This window comes from Oncorhynchus mykiss, chromosome 8 (assembly GCF_057628025.1).
Source record: "Oncorhynchus mykiss isolate SJ-2025 chromosome 8, ASM5762802v1, whole genome shotgun sequence".
Classification (NCBI taxonomy): Eukaryota; Metazoa; Chordata; class Actinopteri; order Salmoniformes; family Salmonidae; genus Oncorhynchus; species Oncorhynchus mykiss.
Genome location: NC_143029.1, coordinates 29,479,495 through 29,504,048, shown reverse-complemented (window position 1 = coordinate 29,504,048; position 24,554 = coordinate 29,479,495). Strand labels below are relative to the sequence as shown.

General features: G+C 40.9%; 1 protein-coding gene across 4 annotated transcripts; it reads right to left on the bottom strand.

Moving 5' to 3' along the window:
- Nucleotides 1-3,255: 3,255 nt before the first annotated feature.
- Nucleotides 3,256-24,483, bottom strand: vipas39 (VPS33B interacting protein, apical-basolateral polarity regulator, spe-39 homolog). Of its 4 annotated transcripts, XM_090243110.1 has the most exons (20): nt 24,464-24,483; nt 23,897-23,961; nt 20,979-21,071; nt 14,838-14,943; nt 13,919-14,059; nt 13,568-13,606; nt 13,400-13,464; nt 13,213-13,269; nt 12,857-12,949; nt 11,574-11,607; nt 11,137-11,239; nt 9,533-9,560; nt 9,097-9,170; nt 8,607-8,682; nt 8,063-8,197; nt 7,493-7,534; nt 6,967-7,143; nt 6,517-6,606; nt 5,921-6,025; nt 3,256-3,837 (listed from the first exon to the last, which is right to left on the bottom strand). In XM_090243110.1, exons 3-20 carry the CDS (start codon nt 21,069-21,071, stop codon nt 3,817-3,819), a joined length of 1,479 nt encoding a protein of 492 aa, XP_090099236.1. In that variant the 5' UTR covers nt 23,897-23,961; nt 24,464-24,483; the 3' UTR covers nt 3,256-3,816. The 4 variants fall into 4 exon arrangements, with proteins under 4 accessions (XP_090099236.1, XP_021467906.3, XP_021467908.3 ...); XM_021612231.3 differs by lacking the exon at nt 24,464-24,483 and having other exon boundaries at nt 23,897-23,986; XM_021612233.3 differs by lacking the exons at nt 23,897-23,961; nt 24,464-24,483 and adding an exon at nt 23,326-23,559.
- Between the last annotated feature and the right edge of the window lie 71 nt (nt 24,484-24,554).

Here is a 24,554-nt window from a genome sequence, read left to right as displayed (position 1 = left end):
AACTGAAAATGCGTGTGCGAGCGGAGGCCTTACAAACCTGACTCAGATACACCAGCTCTGTCAGGAGGAATGGGCCAAAATTCACCCAACTTATTGTGGGAAGCTTGTGGAAGGCTACCCAAAACTTTTGACCCAAGTTAAACAATTTAACAGCAATGCTACCAAATACTAATTGAGTGTATATAAACTTCTGACCCACTGGGAATGTGATGAAAGAACTAAAAGCTGTAATGAATCATTCTCTCTACTATTATTCTGACATTTCACATTCTTAAAATAAAGTGGTGATCCTAACTGACCTAAGACAGGGAATTTTTAAATGTATTTGGTTAAGGTGTATGAAAACTTCCAACTTCAGCTGTATGTGTGGGGTAAAAAAAAAAGGCTCCACCCCCATACTCATAGAATTGACTCAAAATGAATGTTTACAACCACAAATAACAATAACTGTAGCGACACTGTGTTTATAAACGTAGAATTCGATTTTGCCACTTCAGCATGCTTTTGTGGCACAGTCGATGCCAAGCAGGGCTACAGGCCAGAAGGTTGAGGGTTCGCCGACCACCATGGACAGGATAACGCTCCCTGCCTGCTTCATTAGGCTACATTACAATCAGAGCCGGCTGCAGACAATGCTCAGCTAGGTAGAAATCAGATTCTCATAATTTTTATGCATTATTTATAATTCAATAAAATATATGCTAGAAAGTGTGTGCCCCCAGGCCTGGCGGGAAGCAAAAGTTATTCCGTTATCTAAGAACAGTAAAGCCCCCTTTACTGGCTCAAATAGGCGACCAATCAGCCTGTTACCAACCCTGTTACTAACTTTTTGAAAAAATTGTGTTTGACCAGATACAATGCTTTTTTACAGTAAACAAATTGACAACAGACTTTCAGCACGCTTATAGGGAAGGACATTCAACAAGCACAGCACTTACACAAATGACTAATGATTGGCTGAGAGAAATTGATGATAAAAAGATTGTGGGTGCTGTTTTGTTAGACTCCAGTGTGGCGTTTGACATTATTACCAGTTGTCTGTTGCTGGAAAAACATACACTACCGTTCAAAAGTTTGGGGTCAGAAATGACCTTGTTTTTGAAAAAAATCAAATAAAATGTATCCATTAAAATAACATTAAACTGATCAGAAATACAGTGTAGAGATTGTTGATGTTGTAAATGACTATCGTAGCTGGAAACAGCTGATTTTTTTAAATGGAATATCTACATAGGCGTACAGAGGCCCATTATCAGCAACAATCACTCCTGTGTTTCAATGGCACGTTGTGTTAGCTAATCTAAGTTTATAATTTTAAAAAGGCTAATTGATCATTAGAAAACCCTTTTGCAATTATGTTAGCACAGCTGCAACCTGTTGTCCTGATTAAAGAAGCAATAAAACTGGCCTTCTTTAGACTAGTTGAGTATCTGGAGCATCAGCATTTGTGGGTTCGATTACAAGCTCAAAATGGCCAGAAACGAATGACTTTCTTCTGAAATTCGTCACTCTATTCTTGTTCTGAGAAATTGATGTTTTTCCATGCGAGAAGTTACCAAGAAACTGAAGATCTTGTACAACGCTGTGTACTACTCCCTTCACAGTACAGAGCAAACTGGCTCTAACCAGAATAGAAAGAGGAGTGGGAGGCCGCGGTGCACAACTGAGCAAGAGGACAAGTATATTAGTGTCTAGTTTGAGAAACAGCCTTCTTCATGACTGTGGGCGTGAGTGGGCCATTTTAAGTCCTTAGTGATTTGGACACCAAGGAAGCTCTCGACCCGCTCCACTGTAGCCCCGTTGAGGCCTATCACCGTCGCGTCGTCAATTAATTATTGATTGCATGCTGGTGTTGTAGGCCTAGGTAGGATAATTGTATTGTCCCTGAACAAGATCAATAGGGGAGCTTTTGAGCTGTGTGTTTCATGTCTTCACTGTTCTTTCATGCACAATGATGCACCTGGCCTCTTCGCTTATATAGAAAATATGTGCAGCTTTGAATGATTTTATGTGCGGTATGATTGCTAGTTAGCCTATTGCAGATGTGGACAAATGATCCACCTATCACTATTGTCGCTATGAATGGTGGATAGAGGTCAGGATAGACAGACAGGTAGACTATATTGACCTGTGGTATAGTTACACGGAACCCTAACCGGCTGCGCGCGTGCCCCATCGTGCATACGTTTATTTTGTACCCCCACACCAAACGCGATCACGACACGCAGGTTAAAATATCAAAACAAACTCTGAACCAATTACATTAATTTGGGGACAAGTCGAAAAGCATTAAACATGTATGACAATTTAGCTAGCTAGCTTGCACATGCTAGCTAATTTGTCCTATTTAGCTAGCTTGCTGTTGCTAGCTAATTTGTCCTGATATATATAAACATTGAGTTGTTATTTTACCTGAAATGCACAAAGTCCTCTACTCCGACAATTAATCCACACATGAAAAGGTCAACCGAATCGTTTCTAGTCATCTCTCCTCCTTCCAGGCTTTTTCATCTTTGAACGGCATCTAAAATTTCATAGTAGTACCACGACGACCGGCAAAACAGTTCGTCTTTCAATCACCCACGTGGATATAACCAATGAGGAGATGGGAGAGGCAGGAGTTGCAGCACGATCTGCGTCAGAAATAGGAATGACTATTTAGCCTTTGGCAACGCAGACGCTCGTTGGCGCGCGAGCAGTGTGAGTGCAATAATTGAATAACATGCGTTTCTAATTTTATTTTGCAACGCTCGCGCACTGGTCTGGTCAGCATGTTAGCGCGCGGCAAAGCGTAGTGCATAAGGGAAGTACCAAAACACCTTGATATAGGGGTGCACATGCAAGCAGCTGAGGAAATGCGGCTAGGATGGAATAAATGATATAGTAAAACCCGCAAAAGGCTGAAAAGTAAAGCAGTAAAAAAATAAACACTACCCTCTCTCAATTTTTTGGGGGGACAACCCCCCCACCCCAGTACATTTCCAACTGTCCCTTATCTTCTAGCTTTTTTACTACAATATTAGAAACTTGTCATTTTCACATATGTTGACATACTGTAGCAGTCGAGCTGGAGATGATGAATTTGATGTTGACTGCAACAATCTGACTGCAACTCACCATTTTGTAAATAATTTGGTAACCATCTGTTGAAATATCTAATTTTGAAGAAAAATAACAAATTAGATAAAAAATTAATTTAAAAAAAATGGTACACCAAAAAGGTAAATGAGCTCTAAATTGTAGGTACCACCACAGTTGCAAGTCAAGAACGTGTTTCAGCCGTTCTTATTAAAGTTTTATTTTCATGTTTATAAAAACATAAATTAGATCAGGGGGGTCAGAGGAATACATGTCTATATACTGTTGTTCAGACTTTTACTACCGCTGTTGCACCTTCTGCTTCGGCTTGTGTAAAGAGCACAGCTAACAGGGTTGGTGAAAAGATGGATACGCACGTCGAGCAAGCATTACACAAGACTGCAAACCAACAACAAAAAAAGTCATGAAAATTGAAGGTTTTGGCTCATTCATTCATATGGCCACTTGCTCTCTCCTCTGCTGTCACACTTAAAGTTCGCTCTGTTCCAGGGCATTAGTGTGTGTTCCTCTACTAACGGTTAGTGGAGGAATGCAAACTAATGCCATGGACCAGAGCTAACATAGTATGGAAGGTGAACTTCGTCTTGCAGTCAAACCGTCAACTGCATCTTCGCTCCAGCAGCCGTTACTTTAAAATAATTTGTCCCACACATCATGTCTCATCTGAAACAAATGTCCATTTGAAGCAGTGTTGTCATAGTCTTCTAGAAATGGATGTCAGTTTTTCCATCGGAGTTGCTGCAAGAAAAGAGCCAAAGTCCTGTTAGTGATGATTCAACTCTGACTTTAACCATGTTGAATTATGATTTGATATAAAACAACTATCAAATTGTTCCACAGATTCTGATTGAATAAATCCAGAGGCAGATCTAATTATTTAATGGAGAACTAAAAATGTGATTTCCTCAAAGGTGATTACCCTTGGATGAATTGTTCTGGACTAGAGCTGGGACTAAATACCGTGACTCGAACTTCTTTTGTCTTCGAAGTTTGCCTGCCACGCTCAGACCAGTTTGCTCAGACCAAGGGTTTAGTTCACTTTTCGAAGTGGGTTAACACAGTTTTAGAGGATAATTTGACAAATGAATGCAAAAAGTTCACACAGAGTGCATCTGAGCGACAAACTAGTCCTCCATTGCATCGCCGGGAGTCACTCTGTGACTCAAACTTATTTTTGAAATATATACACTCCCCTACGTATTTATTTGGACAGTGAAGCTTAAACTTTTAAATTTGGCTCTATACTCCAACATTTTGGATTTGAGATCAACATGTTTATATGAGGCGACAGAATGTCACCTTTCATTTGAAGGTAATTTCATACATATCGGTTTTATCATTTAGAAATGAAAACACTTTGAATATAGTTACTTTATTACTACGTAATACATACATCTCTGCAAAATAGCTGATGTGAAAAGATCTGATATGATTGGTCAAAAAACCAATTAGTGGAAACAGATCAGAATTGGGCTGCCTGTCTGAAGTTTGGTCTTGACTATAATGCAGTTTAGAATAGGCTGGAGAATATGGGTGTGTGAAAATGTCCCTTCAACTTGACTAATCTGATTACGTAACTCTGATTTTACAATGCACACGTGTAGTTCTGTTGAGATGTACAAAAGAGAAGTGGAAGTGTTTTTGAAGGTTAAATACAATTGTCTGGTCATGAGTATCAACACAGAAAGGAACCAAGGTTGAAGAGGAACTACTGTCTTTCCATAAAAACACAACCAGACTGAGAAAACAGATTGTGTTAACACAACAGTGAATGCCCCATAAGGAAATAGGGCTGTCAATTTTAGCCTTCCACTTAAAACTGACAATGACCAGCCACTTCAGTTGAAGTAGAGACATCATCACAATATCTTATTATGAGCCATCCTCTTATGATTGTCATATTTATCATTACAAGAGGAACAGGCGAGAGACTAAATGTTCACCTTATCTGATCCTCACCACTTCCTTACACAAGCAAGACTTCCCGTCTTGCTAGAGGAAACGTGACACTTTCAGACAGGTTTGTTTTCATTAGGCACCAAATTGAAGAAAAACAGACTGAAACAGGGAGGGGCTACCTGGACATTTTTGTATTGCAAAACGTTTAAAAAACGTTTCCGTTGTGCGCCACAATGAAAATGACCCAGTTCACATGGGAAACGCAGTCTGTTGCACATACTTAGGCAATCTACTGCACAATATTGTTCTCAAGAAACCCTTTGATACAAAGGAGTCTTGTACTGTTGGGTGTTGAAAGGCGTCATTTTGCTTAATGTCCTCGCGCTTTACAATCAAAGCAACTTTAATTGTTGATTTTCTGTCTCCTTAGGGCCAAATTGTGTTGTATTTGTTTCGTAAAAACGCCTGTAAGTGTTATTCACTTCTGGACCTGGGAGGGTCACTATACGTAAAGGCTGTACTTTCCAGCTTCGCCCTATACCACCTGATACGAACTGCTAATCAAGACTTTAATTAGCCGAATCGGGGGTGTTAGTGCAGGGCTGGAACAAAAGCCGGCACACGTCTGTCCTCCAGTGTACAGGTTAACTCATTGGTCATTGACCCCTGGAGACCTAAAGGGTGTATGGCTTTTTCTTTCAACTCGGATACTTATACCACCGATTGAGTTTTTTTGAGTAACCTATTTGTAAACTCAAGTGTGTTAGTGATGGGCTGGAGCAAAAGCCTACACACACTGAAGCCGACTTGTGGTGACACTATCTTACAGTGTAGGGTGCATTTCCCACACTAGTGGTTAAGGTTAAGATTGGAGGAGGGGAAGCAGATCCTAGATCTGTACCTAGGGGAAACTTTGCCTTACCGAGTTGTTGAGGATTTCCTCGATCTTCCTGTACTCGGATGAGCCTTTCTCCACCTTCCCCCGGTACACAATCAACTGCTGCCGGTCCTTCAGGTCCCTGTACGTCTGATTGGGCAAAAGAACCGCCAATCAATCGTCATGCCACATAATGATAAATCGCATGTGATGCCAGGATAAGAGATTAAATGTTATCTGTACTGTCAATGATATCATTTGCCACAATTGTTCGAGTTCTTGCGCACTAGGCATTGTAGGCATAGTATTAAACTGCAGTACTGTTACCAATGTAAGTTATGTAAAAATACTGTAACAGTAGTGCTAGAGACATAAGATGTAGTTCTACATAAGAATTTGACTTGCCTGGTTAAAAAAATGGTTGAAATAAAAATTAAATAGATAATCAATACTCATTATAGTGCTTTAAAACATGGAAGTTGGTAGAAGTTACCTCTAACCACTGATCCAGGGTCAGACCATTTTTCTATGCCTCTAAGGGTTAAGGTTAGGATTTGGGATTGCATAATCTAATCCAAGATCTGTGGTTAGGGGTGACTCCTACATTGAGCTATAACATGTGTGTCTGTCAGATGTCTCACATTGATGATGACGTCGTGACACTTATACTTCTGCGCCAAACTGATCTTCTGCTCCACGTCTTCAACCAGGTTGACGTAATCCTGCAACACCTAGGAGTAGAAAGGAGAAGAGGGACAGAAAGAGAGGGATGAGCGACTAAAATAAATGTGGCAACATCTGCATGATGTGGCATAACAAGTCAGTGTAATCCCTAAAAATGAAAACACACAGCATCTAACTATGAAATAAAATTCTATTTAGTGCCATTTTATGGTTTAATTTGAGCTATTATGCTTATGGAATTTTGAATTGTCCAATTCAACTGCATTGCATGTAATGTGCCACACCCAATACATCTGCAGAATCCTGAAAACAATGGGAATAGAGAGACCAGCACTCAGGTGATTTTAAAAACACAGTACCACCTGGTGTTCAGACTGGGGAAATGCAGCTGGAGTTGTCCTACCTACCTGTACTGGTGCGTTGTTTTTCTGAAGGATGTCCACTATTCTATGAAAGCCAATGGGAGACCTCTTCTTGGTGTAGCCCAGCCAGTTCTTGGTGGTGAACAGAGCATCCACATCGAACCAGGCTTTCAGCTTCGCCCTCGCACCCAGACATGTGAGGAGAAACTGTTTATCTGAAATCTGGATGATGACAAAACTTGGGAGTTATTACAATCATTGAATGTTGTTTAACCTGGAAACACACATTTTTCCTTAACTCTGTTGGGAAATAGGGTTGAAGGCAAATCGATGTCTTTCTGACAACTTCAACTCAAGCTTTTAAAATAGTTGGACAGATGGATTGGCATGAATAACGAAAATATACATATGGTCTCATTGCAAACGGAGCCAGAATATTGTTGAACGAAAAGATTCACAACAGTGACTCAAGCCAGACACATTTACCTAGTAATAAAGACAAGGCCCAGTTAATTCAATAACAAAATGGACAAACAAATACTCATGTGTAGTCCAAGCTTCTCTCTCTTACCCTGAAGGTCTTCCGTATGTTGGCTGGACTGCTGAACGTGCCCTGTGGGAGAGACTGGGCTAGTTAGTTGATGTTGTGCACACAGTTACAGATACAGACACACACACATACAGGCAAACACGCACAAACAGACCGTAATCAACTCCAACCATAATGTTATTTCAATTAACAACAAGACAAATTATTAAATGTTTGGATATAATGGCAGTATTTATAATATAAAAGATTGATAGATTAATGCACAGATTAATGCATTTTTACATCACACTGATTAACACTAGGTTCCCTACAACAGCCAGGTAACTGACAATCTCTGTCTCCATCTTGTGGTTGCAATAGTGAATTACAGTTAGAAAAAAAACTCCGTAGCACAGTGGTCATCAAACCTGAGAGATACAGGGTGTGCCGGCTCTGGCTCCAGTCCAGCCTTAACAGGACTAACACCACCTTCACCTGATCAACTTATCATCATGCCAAATCTGGAGCACTTGCTCGTACTGGAACAAAAGCCTGCGCACCCTGTGGTTCTCCAGGACCAGGTTTGAGGGCCACTTCAGTTCCAGAACTCACATCAGACTCCCCATAATGGTAGAAGCAGGAGTAGTAGAGAGTAGTGATGATGGGCATGTTGAGGATGGAGGCTTTCCGCGGGTATTTCTTAAAGATGTCCGCCTGGCCGCTACTCTCCACCTGTTTGTCGTTCGCCTGAACGGGGGATGGAATTTTATGGTTTTACAACCTACTTAAGGCTGTCATAAGCATGACTTATGGCTTGATATGACATAGGGTCAGCCTGAAGAACCAGAGAAGGGAAGGTTTGGAATGTTTGGTTTTAAAGCCTACATAAACATGTCAAACATGACATAGGATTTGACATATTATGCAATGATCGAGCTTATGACAAAATATGTCATAGCGTAGGTATCTTTGGCAAAACTGTTCTCCCAAATTACACATCGAAACCTTATGGAGACCATGTTAGTGCGCCATGCTTTTTAACAGATTTCAAACAAGATTTTATTTAAAGCGCAAAATAAAATGTTACTACTGTACCATGAGCGAGATTCAGCCATTGGATTCAGCCAATGTTTCAAAAATAGCAGCGGTTTCTCACCTCGATGATAATCTGCCTTTCCAGGAGTGTGTAGTGGTCTTGAACGTGAGTGGCATCGTCTGGTGAGAAGGGGAAACTGCAACAAAGTCCATGGTGCTAGTTAGTAACGCTGTTCTCCAAAGCTAATAGTGCTGTGTAGTATCTCTGACTCCGGGAGTAGGTAACATTCAAATGTGTTAAATGACCTTACTTCAGGAAAAGGTTTGTACGACCTTGTAGGATTTAAAAACACCTCAGTCAACAATATCAAAATGTGGCAGGAAAATGGGAAAATAAAAAGATGCTGTTCACGAGAGAAAACTTAGGATTCTTTACCTTGGTTCTGTTCCTTAGGGTACGCAACGGAAAACATTTTGCAACAGAAAACGGAAATCAGCACTTCTTTTTGGACGCGTTCATGTGGTGCCTTCCTGTGTCTGTACGATTTCTTCCGTTTTGTGCCTAATGAACACGACCCTGAGACGTGAGGTAATGTGGAGTGGATCTTTACCTGAGGCAGTTCTTCAGAAAGTCCCTCCTCTTGTTCTCGTCTCTGACATTGAGGTGATCTCTGTACTGCATGAGCTGAATATGGACATGGAAACAGAGGAAGGTGCATTGATATTTAAAACCATCAACAACCAATGAGTGCAGAGCATTAAAGGCACAATCTGTAATGTTCATTTCAACTCCACCGTCAGCGGTGTCACAGACAGTTTTCAGGGATACAGTATCTTCAACCGAGCTTCCTTTTCCCCTGAAAACCAGATGTGGAGACCCTGCTCATGCATTTATTTTACACCTGCTACATTAGGTTATTTCAACTCAAAAGTGCTGCCCCTGCACTTGTTTGACACATTTTAGGATGGACTGAAATGTAACTGAATTAGACTTTTGATGTAACTGTCCCCCCCAGAATGGCTTGGCAGTTCATAGGAAGTACATACCGCCATGTCTTCTGTTCTGTCCATGGACCTTGATGACACGAGAGAAAAGAGGACTGATCAGGATGCCTGCATACAAGTAGCAAGTTGACCAGACAGTACCATCATTTGGGTACGCCATGGAAAACATTTAAAATCTTTTACAAAATAATTCTTAAAATGGACAAATCCTGACAGTCCATCCCTGTTTCAGTCTGTTTTATTTCCTTTGGTGCCTTATAAACACAACTCAGATGCTACACTTGAACAGGAGCGGTGAAAACCAGTCCAACAAGATTACATGACAACTCCATTGATACAATCTTATGGCTTAAAGGATACAGTGCATTCGGAAAGTATTCACACCCATTGACTTTTTCCACATTTTGTTACCATTACAGCCTTATTCTAAAATTGATTCAAATAGATTTTTTTCCACTCATGAATCTACACACAATACCCCATAATAACAAAGCAAAAACTGCATTTTGGTTTTTAGAAATGTTTGCAAATGTATATATAATTTATATATTTTCAATAACACATTTACATAACTATTCAGACCCTTTACTTAGTACTTTGTTAAAGCACCTTTGGCAGCGATTACAGCCTTGAGTCGTGGGTATGACGCTACAAACTTGGCACAACTGTATTTGGGGAGTTTCTCCCATTTTTCTCTGTAGATCCTCCCAAGCTCCGTCAGGTTGGATGAGGAGCGTCACTGCACAGCTATTTTCAGTTCTCTCCAAAGATGTTCGATCGGGTTCCAATCCGGGCTTTGAATGGGCCACTCAAGGACATTCAGAGACTTGTCCCGAAGCCACTCCTGCGTTGTCTTGGCCTTTACCACAGTTTGGGGCGCTCTGGAGGAGGTTTTCATCAAGGATCTCTCTATACTTTGCTACGTTCATCTTTGCCTTGATCCTGACTAGTCTCCCAGTCCCTGCCGCTGAAATACATCCCCACAGCATGATGCTGCCACCCCCATGCTTCACCGTAGGGATGGTGTCAGGTTTCCTCTAGATGTGACGCTTGGCATTCAGGCCAAAGAGATCAATCTTGGTTTCATCAGACTAGAGAATCTTGTTTCTCATGGTCTGAAAGTCTTTAGGTGCCTTTTGGCAAACACCAAGCGGGCTGTCATGTGCCTTTTACTGAGGAGTGGCTTCCGTCTGACCACTCTACCAGAAAGGACTCTAGAGCTCTGTCAGACTGACCATCAGGTTCTTGGTCACCTCCCTGACCAAGGCCCTTCTCCCCCAATTGCTCACTATGGCCGGGTGGCCAGCTCTAGGAAGAGTCTTGGTGGTTCCAAACTTCTTCCATTTAAGAATGACGGTGGCCACTGTATTCTTGGGGACCTTCAATGTTGGAGACATTTTTTGGTACTCTTCCCCAGATCTGTGCCTCGACACAATCCTGTCTCGATATTTCTGTTTTTGCTTTTAATACATTTGCAAAAATTTATATTATTATTACTTTCTCATTGTGGGGTATTGTGTGTAGATTGATGAGAAAAAATTAATGAATTCATTTTAGAATAAGGCTGTAACGTAACAAAATGTGGAAAAAGTCAAGGGGTCTGAAGACTTCCCGAATGCACTGTATTTTAGTGAATTGTTACTCACTTGAAAAGCTCCACCAAAAGCTTCTGTTCTCCTATTTCCTTCAGGTAGTGGATATAATGCCTGAGAGCTATTTCTCTTGTTATCAACTCCCGGAAGAGAATCTCTGCACAGAAACACAGTGAACTGTCATTATTTGCAGAATATTTGCCATGTGCACTTAACTTTTGCAACATCCAAAGTTTGCAACTGTTATTGTTCTAAAGGAATAATATATGCCATTTAGCAGATGCTTTTGTCAGCATGCATACATTTTCAACACCTGGGAATAATAAATGAAAAGGGTAGAACTAAATGTAGAAGACGAAGAAAATAGAAAAATAAAAGGTGCAACATTTGCACTGGTGTAAATTCCTGGTAACTCAACCAGAATAGAATAAAGGTTAAAAAAAAAAAACTTCAATCTAATGGACAAAAAAAAAACGGATTAAAAACCTTACCTTTACTTAATGACTTCTTTAAATATATTAAAACCTGCAATGAGAGGTTACAGAACAGTATAAGTATACTGAACAAAAATATAAGCGCAACATGTAAAGTGTTGGTCCCATGTTTCATGAGCTGAAATAAAAGATCCCAGAAATGTTCCACGCGCACAAAAAGCTTATTTCTCTAAAATGTGGTGCACCAATTTATTTACATCCCTGATAGTGAACATTTCTCTTTTGCCAAAATAATCAATCCACCTGACAGGTGTGGCATATCGAGAAGCTGATTAAACAGCATGATCATTACACAGGTGCACCTTGTGCTGGGTACAATAAAAGGCTACTCTAAAATGTGCAGTTTTATCACACAACACAATGCCACATATGTCTCAAGTTGAGGGGGCTTGCAATTGGCATGCTGACTGCAGGAATGTCAATCAGAACTGTTGCCAGAGAATTGAATATTCATTCCTCTACCATAAGCCATTTCCAACATCATTTTAGAGAATATGGCAGTACGTCCAACTGGCCTCACAACTGTCCGTGGGAGAGCAGTTTGCTGATGTCAACGTTGTGATCAGAGTGCCCCATGGTGGTGGTGGGGTTATGGTATGGGCAGGCATAAGCTACGGACAACAAACCCAATTGCATTTTATCAATGGCAATTTGAATGCACGGAGATAACGTGAAAAGATCCTGAGGCCCATTGTCGTGCAATTCATCTGCCGCCATCACCTCATGTTTCAGCATGATAATGCACTGCCCCATGTCGAAAGGATTTGTACACAATTCCTTGAAGCTGAAAATGTCCCAGTTCTTCCATGGCCTACATACTCACCAGACACGTCACCCATTGAGCATGTTTGGGATGCTCTGGATCGATGTGTACAACAGTGTGTTCCAGTTCCCGCCAATATCCAGCAACTTCACACAGCCATTGAAGAGGAGTGGGACAACATTTCACAGTCCACAATCAACAGCCTGATCAACTCTATGCAAAGGAGATGTGTCGCGCTGCATGAGGCAAAAGGTGGTCACTCCAGATACGGACTGGTTTTCTGATCAACACCCATAACTTTTTTTTTAAAAGTATCTGTGACCAACAGATGCATATCTGTGTTCCCAGTCATGTGACATCCATAGATTAGGGCTTAATGAATGTATTTCTATTGACTGATTTCCTTAAATGAACTGTAAGTCGGTAAAATCTTTGAAATTGTTGCATGTTGCGTTTATATTTTTGTTCATTGTGATAAAAATGGTTTTCTTTCAACTAGAGTCAAATCAAATTGTACCGCAGTGATGACGTTTCCATCATGTGCATTCACAGCCTCGTCCAATAGCAGCAGTTTGTCCTGTAAGGAGCGGAACTTCTCCAAAGAGTAGACCTATGAGAAAATACAATCATGGACAGAGTTAGAATAATACAATATTAATATTACATCACAGTCCATAGAATTGTAAAATACATAAAGCAGAGTATTTGCTGGAGCATTAGAAAACAGATGATAATAACAACCTAATAAACGGTATGCCATTTAGCAGACACTTTTATCCAAAGTGACTAACAGTAGGCATAACAACAGTCAGCTTGCAATTTACAGTCAGTTTGAAGACAAATAAAATGTTGATTTTACACCATTGATCCTACCTTTCCCTGCTGCATCCTCTTCACAGTCTCCTCAGGGGTCCAGTCACTGACGTAGTCCTGCCACAACAAGATGACGTCATCATGAACAGACCAACGACAGTCCAGTAAATAAACTATTAGTGATGTTAATAACTTTTCAGAGTGCTCTGAAATATACTGATTATGTGTAACATAAAACATATCTTACCTTGTATTCAGATTTCGGTTTCCGAAGCTCCGGGGCATAATTTCGGATGGATGGATCACCGAAAGCTATAAAATAGTAGAGAAGTTGAGAACCGCACTTTTCAAAATAGCAATTTTCACACACATATGGCAAAAATGGAGTAACATCTCTAACTAAAATGTTACCCACACTCAGAGAAGGACTGGAAGCTCCCAGTTTTGGCCTTTCCTAAAAAAATGAGAGAGTGTGTGTTAATTGATAAGGAAATACTTGTGTTGACATTAGTATTCGCATTGAGAATGTGCAAAACTACGGACAATGGTTAGTGTATAGCTAGAGCTCATTGGTGTTTCTTCAAAACTGTACCGAGGGCAAATTTGTTTGACAGAATGAAGCGAACCCATTTTGATTGGGTCGAATGCAAAGGTCACAAGATCGGTTATACCAAACTCAAATCGTCCCACAACACAAAACTTCCAATCTAAATACACCCAACGAAAATGGCCTTAAAAACCTGTCAAGAGGTGGACTGAGTTGTACCTTTGAATAAGGAGCTTAAGGAGTAGCCAGAACTATTCTTGGGCAACGAAGGGGCAGTGTGGATTTTGGGGAAGCTCTGGTCCCGCACCTCTCCTGTGGAGCGAATGCTGGATTCTGTCTCCTTGACCGACCACGAGATGCCTGGGGGAACACCAACATTTAGGGCCACAACTTACAACATTTAGGCCCAGAACCATTCAAGTTACTAGCAAACGTACTGGTCCTAAGTGAACTTATCACAAAACTTAAAAAGGCACAGTCCATACGTTTTCTGTTTCCCTTGTGGCAACGATCCAAATGATAAATAATCAACCTAAATTATAAACACACATAGTGTCTGTGGCTTCATTTAGGAAAATACATTACGTTCAAAACATTAAGAACGCCTTCAAAACATTGAGTTGCATACACAATCCATGTCTCAATTGTCTCAAGGCTTAAACATCCTTATTTAACGTGTCTCCTCCCCTTCATTGCCACTGATTGAAGTGCATTAATAATGGATCATAGCTTTCACCTGGATTCATCAGGTCAGTCTATATAATGGAAAGAGCAGGTGTTCATAATGTTTTGTATACACTCAATGTATATTTCTATTGTAGCACTTTTCATTGTTCGGTTTACACCAATGACTGCACCAACCTCATCTTCTCATCTTGGCACTTGCAAAGACCCATTAATTGTCAGCACACAACTTTTTTTTTTTTTTTTACAGGAAAGAGAACATACAGACTGCACCTTTTTAAAAGAATAGTTCACTTAAAAAGCTTTTAATATTTGGTTCATTACTCTACGGTTAATACAATCCCCCAAAATGTATGTCACTCAGTAGTCAAGTTTTCATTATAGTGCACTTTCAGTACAGAGAAAAAAACAGATGATGATGCTTTTTGCATCATATGATGGACAGTTCGCTTACTTCCAACAGGCTCTCCACTCCAGCTGACCTTCTCCACATCATCTTCTTCATCCTCTTCCTCTACCAGGCTGCGGATACTGTTCACAGCCCGCTTGGATTCCTTTAGCTTAAATACATTCGAAATAGAAAAAACATGTTTATGTTCACGCTACATTTCTGTACCTTGACAGTCCAATGTGAGCAAGTATGTTTCCAAACTTCAGATGCCACATACCCAGCCGCTGGCCATGTTGACATTTGCTAAACGTTTCCACCATTGTCTTTCTTTGGTGTCCTACCCTTGTGTGATAGGGTAAGCTAGTTAAAAGTATCCAAATGTAACATACATAAGAGGTGGCCAACCCTCCTCTTGAAGATATTTAGGGTATGGAGGCTTCTGCTCAAGCCCTGCTCAAACACACCGGTTTGATGTGCAGCTGATTAATATTAATAGAATCAAGTGTGCTGGAGCAAAAGCCTGCATACTCAGTAGTTTAACAGGAAGAGGATTGGCCAACCGCCTGGCATAAATGTATTGCGTCCCAAATGGCATCGTATTCCCTACATCGGGCCCTCCAACCCTGTTGCTGGAGAGCTAAGTTCTTGTAGGTTCACTCCAACCCTAATCTAGCGCACCCGATTCTAATAATTAGCTGGTTGATCAGCTGAATCAGGTTAGTTACAACTAGGGTTGGAGCGAAATCCTACAGGTTAGCTCTCCAGAAACAGGTTTGGAGAGCCCTTCCCTACATCAGTGTTTCCCAAATCAGGCCCTCGAGTACTCCCAACAGCCCATATTTTTGTTGTCGGCCTGGGGCCACTAAAAAAAAAGGAATGTTGGAGATACTCGAGGACCGGAGATGGGCAACACTGCCCTACATAGTACCACCCCTATGGGCCCTGGTAAAAAGTAATGCATCAAGGTTTATATGGTTTAGTGTTTTATTTCTATGAGTTTTTCCACACAAACAATATGCAATTCAGCTTAGTTTAGCTTAGTTTCAGTTAGTTTTTTGCATTTTTTTTATTTTTTATGTAGTTATATTATTTATATATTTTATTATAGTATTAAAGCGTGCGTGTTCTTGCAACTGGGGGCCAGTAATACATAAGGTAATGGATTTGATTTATTAGGGTCCCCATTAGCCGATGCCAATGGAGAAAGCTAGTCTTACTGGGGTCCGACACAAAACCTAAAAGGCATTACTGACAAAAGACTTCCCAATTGACATACATTTAGAAACATTAACATGTAGTGAGTGTGTGTGTGAGAGAGTTACACATACATGTCAGTACAAATGTCACATGGTGGAGTAGGTCACATGGGGGAGAGGCCTTGTGCCGTGAGGTGTTGCTTTATTCGATTTTGTAAAACCTGATTTGCTGTTCACTTGCGCTATATAACATGGAAGGGAGTTCCATTGCAATCATGTCTCTGTGTAATACTGTACGTTTCCATACATTTTTCCTGGACCTGTGGACTGTGAAAAGACCCCTGGTGGCATGTCTGTTGAGGTAAGTGTGTGTGTGTCAGTGCTGTGTGTAAGTTGACTATGCAAACCATTTGGAATGTCAACACAATGTTTATAATAAAAGCTAGTGACGCAGTCAGTCTTTTCTTAACTATTCGCCAAGAGAGACTGACATGCATAGTATTAATATAGCCCCATCTTTTCAACCATTGAATCTATATGTTTTGACCATGACAGTTTACAATCTAAGGTAACACCAAGTAATTTAGTCTCCTCAACTTGTTCTACAGCCACACCATTCATTACCAGATTCAGCTGAGGTCTAGAACTTGTACCAAATACAATGCTCTTCGATTTAGAGATGTTCAGAATCAGTTTATTACAGGTCACCCATTCCAAAACTGACTGCAAATCTTTGTTAGGGTTTCAGTGACTACATTAGCTGATGTCTATATGGTTTAATCATCAGCATACATGGACATACATGCTTTGTTTAATGCCAGTGGCAAGTCATTGGTAAAAATGTAAAACTGCCCTGCGGCACACCACACTTTACATCAGAGAAGCTTCCATTAAAGAAAACCCTCAGAGTTCTATTTGATAGATAGCTCTGAGTGCCCTTCTCTAGAAGCATACTGAAAGTCTGTTATTCATTTGTTTACAGAGAAATAGCATTGTATTTGGTCAATACATTTCTTCCAACAGTTTGCTAAGAGCTGATAGGTCTGATAGGTCTGCTGTTAGAACTAGTAAAGGCTGCTTTGCTAATCTTGGGTTGCGGAATGACTTTGGCTTCCCTCCAGGCCTGAGGACAAATACTTTCCTCTAGGCTCAGATTAAAGATATGACAGATAGGAGTGGTTATAGTCAGCTACCATCCTCAGTAGCTTTCCATCTAAGTTGTCAATACTTGGAGGTTTGTCATTATTGATCTATAACAATTATATTTTCACCTCTCCTAACTTGACAAAATTCAAACTTATGACAATGCTTTTCTTTCATTATTTGTTTTTTTCATGCAGAGTACGATGGCTCACTGTTCATTGTTGGCATTTCCTGCCTAAGTTTGCCCACTTTGCCAATGAAGTAATCATTAAAATAATTGGTAACATCAAATGGTTTTGTGATGATATAGCATGGTGCCCGAGAAGATGCTCCTAACCAACTGTTTTTTTTTTTTGGCGTTGTTTGTAACTTCTGGACATCAGAACAGCGATTACTCAGCACGAACTGGTAGAAGATTTATTTTCCTTTAATGAGTCCGACGTGAAGGACATACTGCTTTCTCGGGAACAGGCCCAAATCCCCGTCATTCGTGTGAAAAAAAGATGGAGATAAATAGGGCGGATGCTGGGCTGCCTTCTGAGAATATGTAGGCGATCGAATAAACCCCCACTGCCTTCCGATCTACTAGCTAACTTGCAATCATTGGAAAATAAAATCGATGACCTACGAGGAAGATTAAACTACCAACGGGACATTAAAAACAGTAATATCCTATGCTTCACGGAGTCGTGGCTGAACATCAACATACACTGGTTATACACTGTACCGGCAGGATAGAACAGCGGCATCTGGTAAGACAAGGGGTGGTGGACTATCTATATTTGCAAACAACAGCTGGTGCACGATGTCTAAGGAAGTCTCTATGTTTTGCTCGCTTGAGGTAGAGTATCTCATGATAAGCTGTGGACCACACCATCTACCTAGAAAGTTCTCATCTATATTCTTCGTAGCTGTCTACAAAACACCACAGACTGAGGCTGGCACTAAGACCGCACTCAATGAGCTGTATTCCGCCATAAGCAAACAGGAAAACGCTCACCCAGAGGCGCCACTCCTAGTGGCCGGGGACTTTAATGCTTTAATCCGTTTTACCACATTTCTATTAGCATGTTAAATGTGCAACCAGAGGGGGGGGGGGGGGGAGTCTAGAACACCTTTACTCCACACAGAGACGTGTGCAAAGCTCTCCCTTGCCCTCCATTTGGCAAATCTGACCATAATTCTATCCTCCTGATTCCTGCTTACAAGCAAAAAAATGTAAGTAGAATGCACCAGTGACTCGGTCAATATAAAAGTGGTCAGATGAAGCAGATGCTAAGCTACAGGACTGTTTTGCTATCACAGACTGAAATATGTTCAGGGGTTATTCCGATGGCATTAAAGAGTACACCACATCAGTCATTGGCTTCATCAACAAGTGCATCAATGATGTTGTCCCCACAGTGACCATACGTACATACCCCAACCAGAAGCCATGGATTACAGGCAACATCCACACTGAGATCAAGGCGGAGCTGCCGTTTTCAAGGAGTGGGAGTCTTACCCAGAAGCTCATAAGAAATACCGCTATGCCCTTCAAACCATCAAACAGGCAAAGCATCAATACAGGACTAAGATCGAATCGTTCTACACCGGCTCTGACACTCATCGGATGTGGCAGGGCTTGCAAACTATTACAGACTACAAAGGGAAGCACAGCCGAGAGCTGCCCAGTGACACAAGCCTACCAGATGAGCTAAACTACTTCTATGCTCACTTTGAAGCAAATAACACTGAAACATGCATGAGAGCACCAGCTGTTCCGAACGACTATGTGATCACTCACATCGGCTGCAGAGAGCGTAAGACCTTTAAACAGATCAACATTCAGGGCCAGACGGATTACCAGGAAGTGTACTCAGAGCAGGCACTGACCAACTGGAAAGTGTCTTCACTGACAATTTCAACCTCTCCCTGTCCGAGTCTGTAATACCAACATGTTTCAAGCAGTCCCTGTGCCCAAGAACGCGAAGGTAACCCGCCTAAATGACTACCAACCCATAGCACTCATGTCTGTAGCCATGAAGTGCTTTGAAAGGCTGGTCATGACTCACCATTATCCCAGAAACCATAGGCCCACTTCAATTTGCATACCGCCCTAACAGATCCACAGATGATGCGCTCTCTATTGCACTCCACACTGCCCTTTCCCACCTGGACAAAAGGAACACCTATGTGAGAATGCTATTCATTGACTACAGCTCAGTGTTCAACACCATAGTGCCCTCAAAGCTCATCAATAAGCGAAGGACCCTGGGACTAAACACCTCCCTCTGCGACTGGATCCTGGACTTCCTGACGGGCCGCCCCCAGGAGGTAAGGGTAGGTAACAACACATCCGCCACGCTGATTCTCAACACAGGGCCCCTCAGCGGTGCATGCTCAGTCCCCTCCTGTACTCCCTGTTAACTCATGACTGCACGGCCAGGCACGACTTCAACACCATCATTAAGTTTGCCAATGACACAGCAGTGGTAGGCCTAATCACCGACAACATCAAGACAGCCTATAGGAAGGAGGTTAAAGACCTGGCTGCGTGGTGCCAGGACAACAACCTCTCCTTCAACGTGATCAAAACAAAGGATATGATTGTAGACTACAGGAAAAGGAGCATCGAGCACACCCCAATTCTCATTGACGGGGCTGTAGTGGAGCAGGTTGAGAGCTTCAAGTTCCTTGGTGTCCACATCACCAACAAACTAACATGGTCCAAGCACACCAAGACAGCTTCTACCCCCAAGCCATAAGACTCCTGAACATCTAATCAAATGGCTACCCAGACTATTTGCATCCCCCCTTTTACGCCTCTACTACTCTCTGTTATTATCTATGCATAGTCACTTTAATAACTCTACCTACATGTACATATTACCTCGACTAACCAGTGCCCCCGCACATTGACTCTGTACCGGTACCCCTTGTATATAATCTCGCTATTGTTATTTTACTGCTGCTCTTTAATTACTTGTTACTTTTATTTGTATATTTTCAACTGCATTGTTGGTTAGGGGCTTGTAAGTAAGCATTTCACCTGTAGTATTCGGCGCATGTGACAAATACAATTTTATTCGATGAAAGATGGGAGTTGAATTTGTCTTTCTGCCCATAATTTCATTTAAAGTACTTCAAAGTTCTTTATATCATAGATCTTGGATTCATAATATAGTTTCTCATTTTTGTTGAGTTTAGTCACATCACTTCTCAATTTGAAGTAGGTCAGCCAGTCAGATGTGCAGTCAGACTTTTTAGGCACTCCTTTTGCCCCATCTCTTTCAACCATACAGTTTTCCAATTCCTCATCAATTCATGGTGCCTTAACAGTGGGTCAGGTCATAGGTTAGGAAAGCCCTTCTCATGACTAATTCCACATCCCTTTTGATTAGCTGAGGTGATTTGGTAAAGTGTGAAACACTATCTAGAAACAATTGATCTTTGATTGCCATTGGAAACCCTGAACGCAACTTAATTATCATACAAAAATGACTCGACAAATACAAAAGATACACTTACTGTTAGCGGTTTTACCAGAGATTTCCACAGAGTACATGTATCTTTTGTAGTTGTAAAATATATTTGGGGTGATATAAAAGTAGAATTTCGGAGGTTCCATAACTGTATTGCACACAGTGATTATTAAGAGTTAGACAGAGCATCGGGACAGCTGTACACATTGGCCCCGCTGTGGTCGATTGTTAACTTTAGTATGTAAAAAAAAATCAAGTCAGCTACCTTAAAAGTTCAAACCGGTTTGTGAATTATTGTATTTCATGGGTTTTAGTTTCAGTTTACTATAAAAACCTTGTAGGGCATTATATATGGAATAGGGTGCCATTTGGGACACCCCTAAGACTTTCAAGTTATTTACCCTGGTAAAGTCATCATCTTCATCATCAAATGTGAAAGCTTTGAACTTCGAACTGTTCCAGTAGTCATCCTCATCTGGTTTACCCCTCATCATCTGGAACAGAGTTAGTTAAATTTACTGCACATGGTTTATACCACAGAAGGATATATCATATCTCTATTGTTTATACAACCATTGCGGCAGCGTCCTTTGTACAACAACAGCAACATCATCAAGAGGTTTCAGACATAAGGCTGCAGGTTTGAGTCCTCCAGAATTGGCTACATTAGTCTCAGACGTGGGATGGTGCTACAGTGACATCAGTGGAAACATCCTTTGGATCCATGAGGTAGTTAAACATAGAGGCGTGCTTTTACAACTCCAGGAATGTTATCAGAAAGTTGAGACTTCTTGGCATAGCCTAATGGCTATCAAATCAAAGTTCATTTGTCGCATTACACAGATTAGCAGACGTTTATGCAGGTGCAGCGAAATGCTTATGTTTCAAGCTTCAGAAGTGCAATAGGTGTCTAATTAAATATCACATTAACATAAGTATTCAGACCCTTTACTTAGTACTTTATTGAAGCACCTTTGGCAGCAATTACAACCTTGAGTCTTCTTGGGTATGATGTTACAAGCTTGGCACACCTGTATTTGAGGAGTTTCTCCCATTCTTCTCTGCAGATCCTCTCAAACTTTGTCAGGTTGGATAGGGAGCATCGCTGCACAGCTATTTTTAAGTCTCTCCAGAGATGTTCGATAGGGTTCAAGACCAGGCTCTGGCTGGGCCACTCAAGGACATTCAGAGACTTGTCCCGAAGTCACTCCTGTGTTGTCTTGGCTGTGTGCTTAAGGTCGTTGTCCTATTGGAAGGTGAGGTGGAAGGAGCAGGTTTTCATCAAGGATCTCGCTGTACTTTGCTCCGTTCATCTTTGCCTCGATCCTGACTAGTCTCCCAGTCCCTGCCACTGAAAAGCATCTCCACAGCATGATGCTGCCACCACCATGCTTCACCGTAGGGATGGTGCCTGGTTTCCTCCAGATGTGACTCTTGGCATTCAGGCCAAAGAGTTCACTCTTGGTTTCATCAGACAAGAGAATCTTGTATCTCATGGTCTGAGAGTCTTTAGGTGCCTTTTGGCAAACTCCAAGCAGGCTGTCATGTGCCTTTTACTGAGGAGTGGTTTCCGTCTGCCCACTCTACCATAAAGGCCTAATTGGTGGAGTACTGCAGAGATGGTTGTCCTTCAGGACGGTTCTCCCATATCCACAGAGGAACTCTGGAGCTCTGTCAGAGTGATCATCGTGTTCTTGGTCACCTCCCTGACCAAGGCCCTTCTCCCCCGATTGCCCAGTGTGGCCGGGCAGCCAGCTCTAGGAAGAGTCTTCGTGGTTCCAAACTTCTTCCATTTAAAAACTTATGGCGGCTACTGTGTTCTTGGGGTCCTTCAACGCTGCAGAAATGTTTTGGTACCCTTCCTCAGATCTGTGCCTCGACACAATCCTGTCTCGGAGCTATACGGACAATTTCTACAACCTCATGGCTTGGTTTTTCCATAAGTACAAACATTTCTAAAAATCTGTTTTCAATTGTCATTATGTGGTAGTGTGTAGATTGCTGAGGATTTTTTATATTTTAGAATAAGGCAGTAACTTAACAAAACATGGAAAAAGTCAAGGGTTCTGAATACTTTCCAAATGCACTGTATAAGTAGGAAAAGGTATGCCCAGCAGTAGTTATATAGGATGAGCAACTGTATGTTGAGAATACAGTATGTATATATAAAATTAGTAAACATTTAGCTTAATTTCTCAGAGATCAAATTAAAATTTCTACAAAATAATGCTGCAGGAATGCTAATCTTATCGGGGTACATCTAAAAACAATCAGAACCATCTATAGATTATGTATGTAGTTTTGGACACATGCTGCTAGCAGGTACAGTCATTGGACTATTAGTTATCTCGAACGCAGTCGCTATGGAATTCCCTTAGACCTTGTCTTATTAATTCATTAAATAATCAGAGGTCTAATATATTGGGATATATTTTCCCCTGCTACTTTTGCTTCTGACATTATTGTTAGATTTGCACACATGACAAACATGGTAAAATATATATATATATATATATATATATATATTGCAAGCAATTCTGACAACAGATAGCCCAATCATAGACACAAACTACCTTAAGCGTCTATTGATGATAGTATATTCTGGCCAGGAGGATTTGTTACCAGTCCCGAAGCTTGTTCTAAACGTTAAAACGCGTTGTTTGCGGTTTGGTTTTGGAAATAATGAACTTATCTTTCATCTCAGCTAGAAATAATAAAAACAAAAACTAAAGCTAAATTACTACACACCTTTTTAGGGTTAGTGTTCCCACACAGCCATGTCTCAGTGTTTGTTTACGGAAGACCTGTTCTAATTAGCTATCTAGCTTGCGTCGAACACCTGTGTATGTTTCCTGTAAACTTAACTGGGGATGAAATGTAGTTTGTCAACTGGAGGCACACTAGTTATAGTAAGTGTGTCGTTTAAAAAAATAGATTATTTCTCGCTAATATGGAAGACAGGGGCCATATGTTTCTAAAAACAGTTTCACAAGCGAGTATTATTGATTTTTGTAACACAGCGTCGGTTTAGAATTGTAGTTCACATGGCCAGCTGTGTTGAAGCTAACTGCTAAAAACCCTATGGAGAGTAGGGTTTTCGATTGCTAGACAACAAGTAGGTATTCTTCTTGTGAGCCTGTAAGCTAGGCTATGATTATGGTAATTGATGGCAGGTATTTTTGAGGGAGGCAGAGAGTGAAAGGAAAATGTTCTGTCATGACATCACCATCTCTAGAAATATCGACATATTTCAGGGCTGTGGAAGAGTGAAGGATAATTAGTAAATTATGGATCTAAAAGATCACAAACGAATAATTACCTTCAGAAATGTAGCTATACAGCTGGTCGGTAGCAGTAGACGTCTCTTGGTCAATCTGCCCTACCCTTTGATGGGAAATGTAGTGCGCTTGTGATTTACCATATGCGTCAAAGAATTAAGGACAGCCACAAAAAGACTACAAACGTAATATCTTCATGTATCCTCAATTGTTTTACTTCCGTGTCCCCTAAATTGGTTGTTTTTATTCACGAGTAATATTGTTTTTACTGCCAACCTGATATTGTCATTTTAATAATTCACAATAACTAAGTTTAATTAAAACGTCCAAATAGGGACAATGTTATTGTTATGATTTCTTAATAAAATCCTATTGTGGCACCAATGGATCGGAGAGAGACTGACGGGAATCACTTTCCTGTCACAAAATTTTCCAGACAAAGCAATATGTTTAGTATTAAGACGTGTCTGTTAGTACTGTAACATAGGCTGTATTTGTTTTAAATGTAAAAATAAATATCGGGGCTTTTATTTGGTTTCCACTAGTTGCCACAAAGACGTTATATCGTAATAATGAATAAAAAAAAATAATGATTTATTTTGTCTTACTTGAAGGTAAGGCATAATGTTAAAGAAGAGAAATGGGAGAAATAGGCGAGGTGTGTGGCTTTGGGAACTAGTGACGACCATTTCCTTTTGA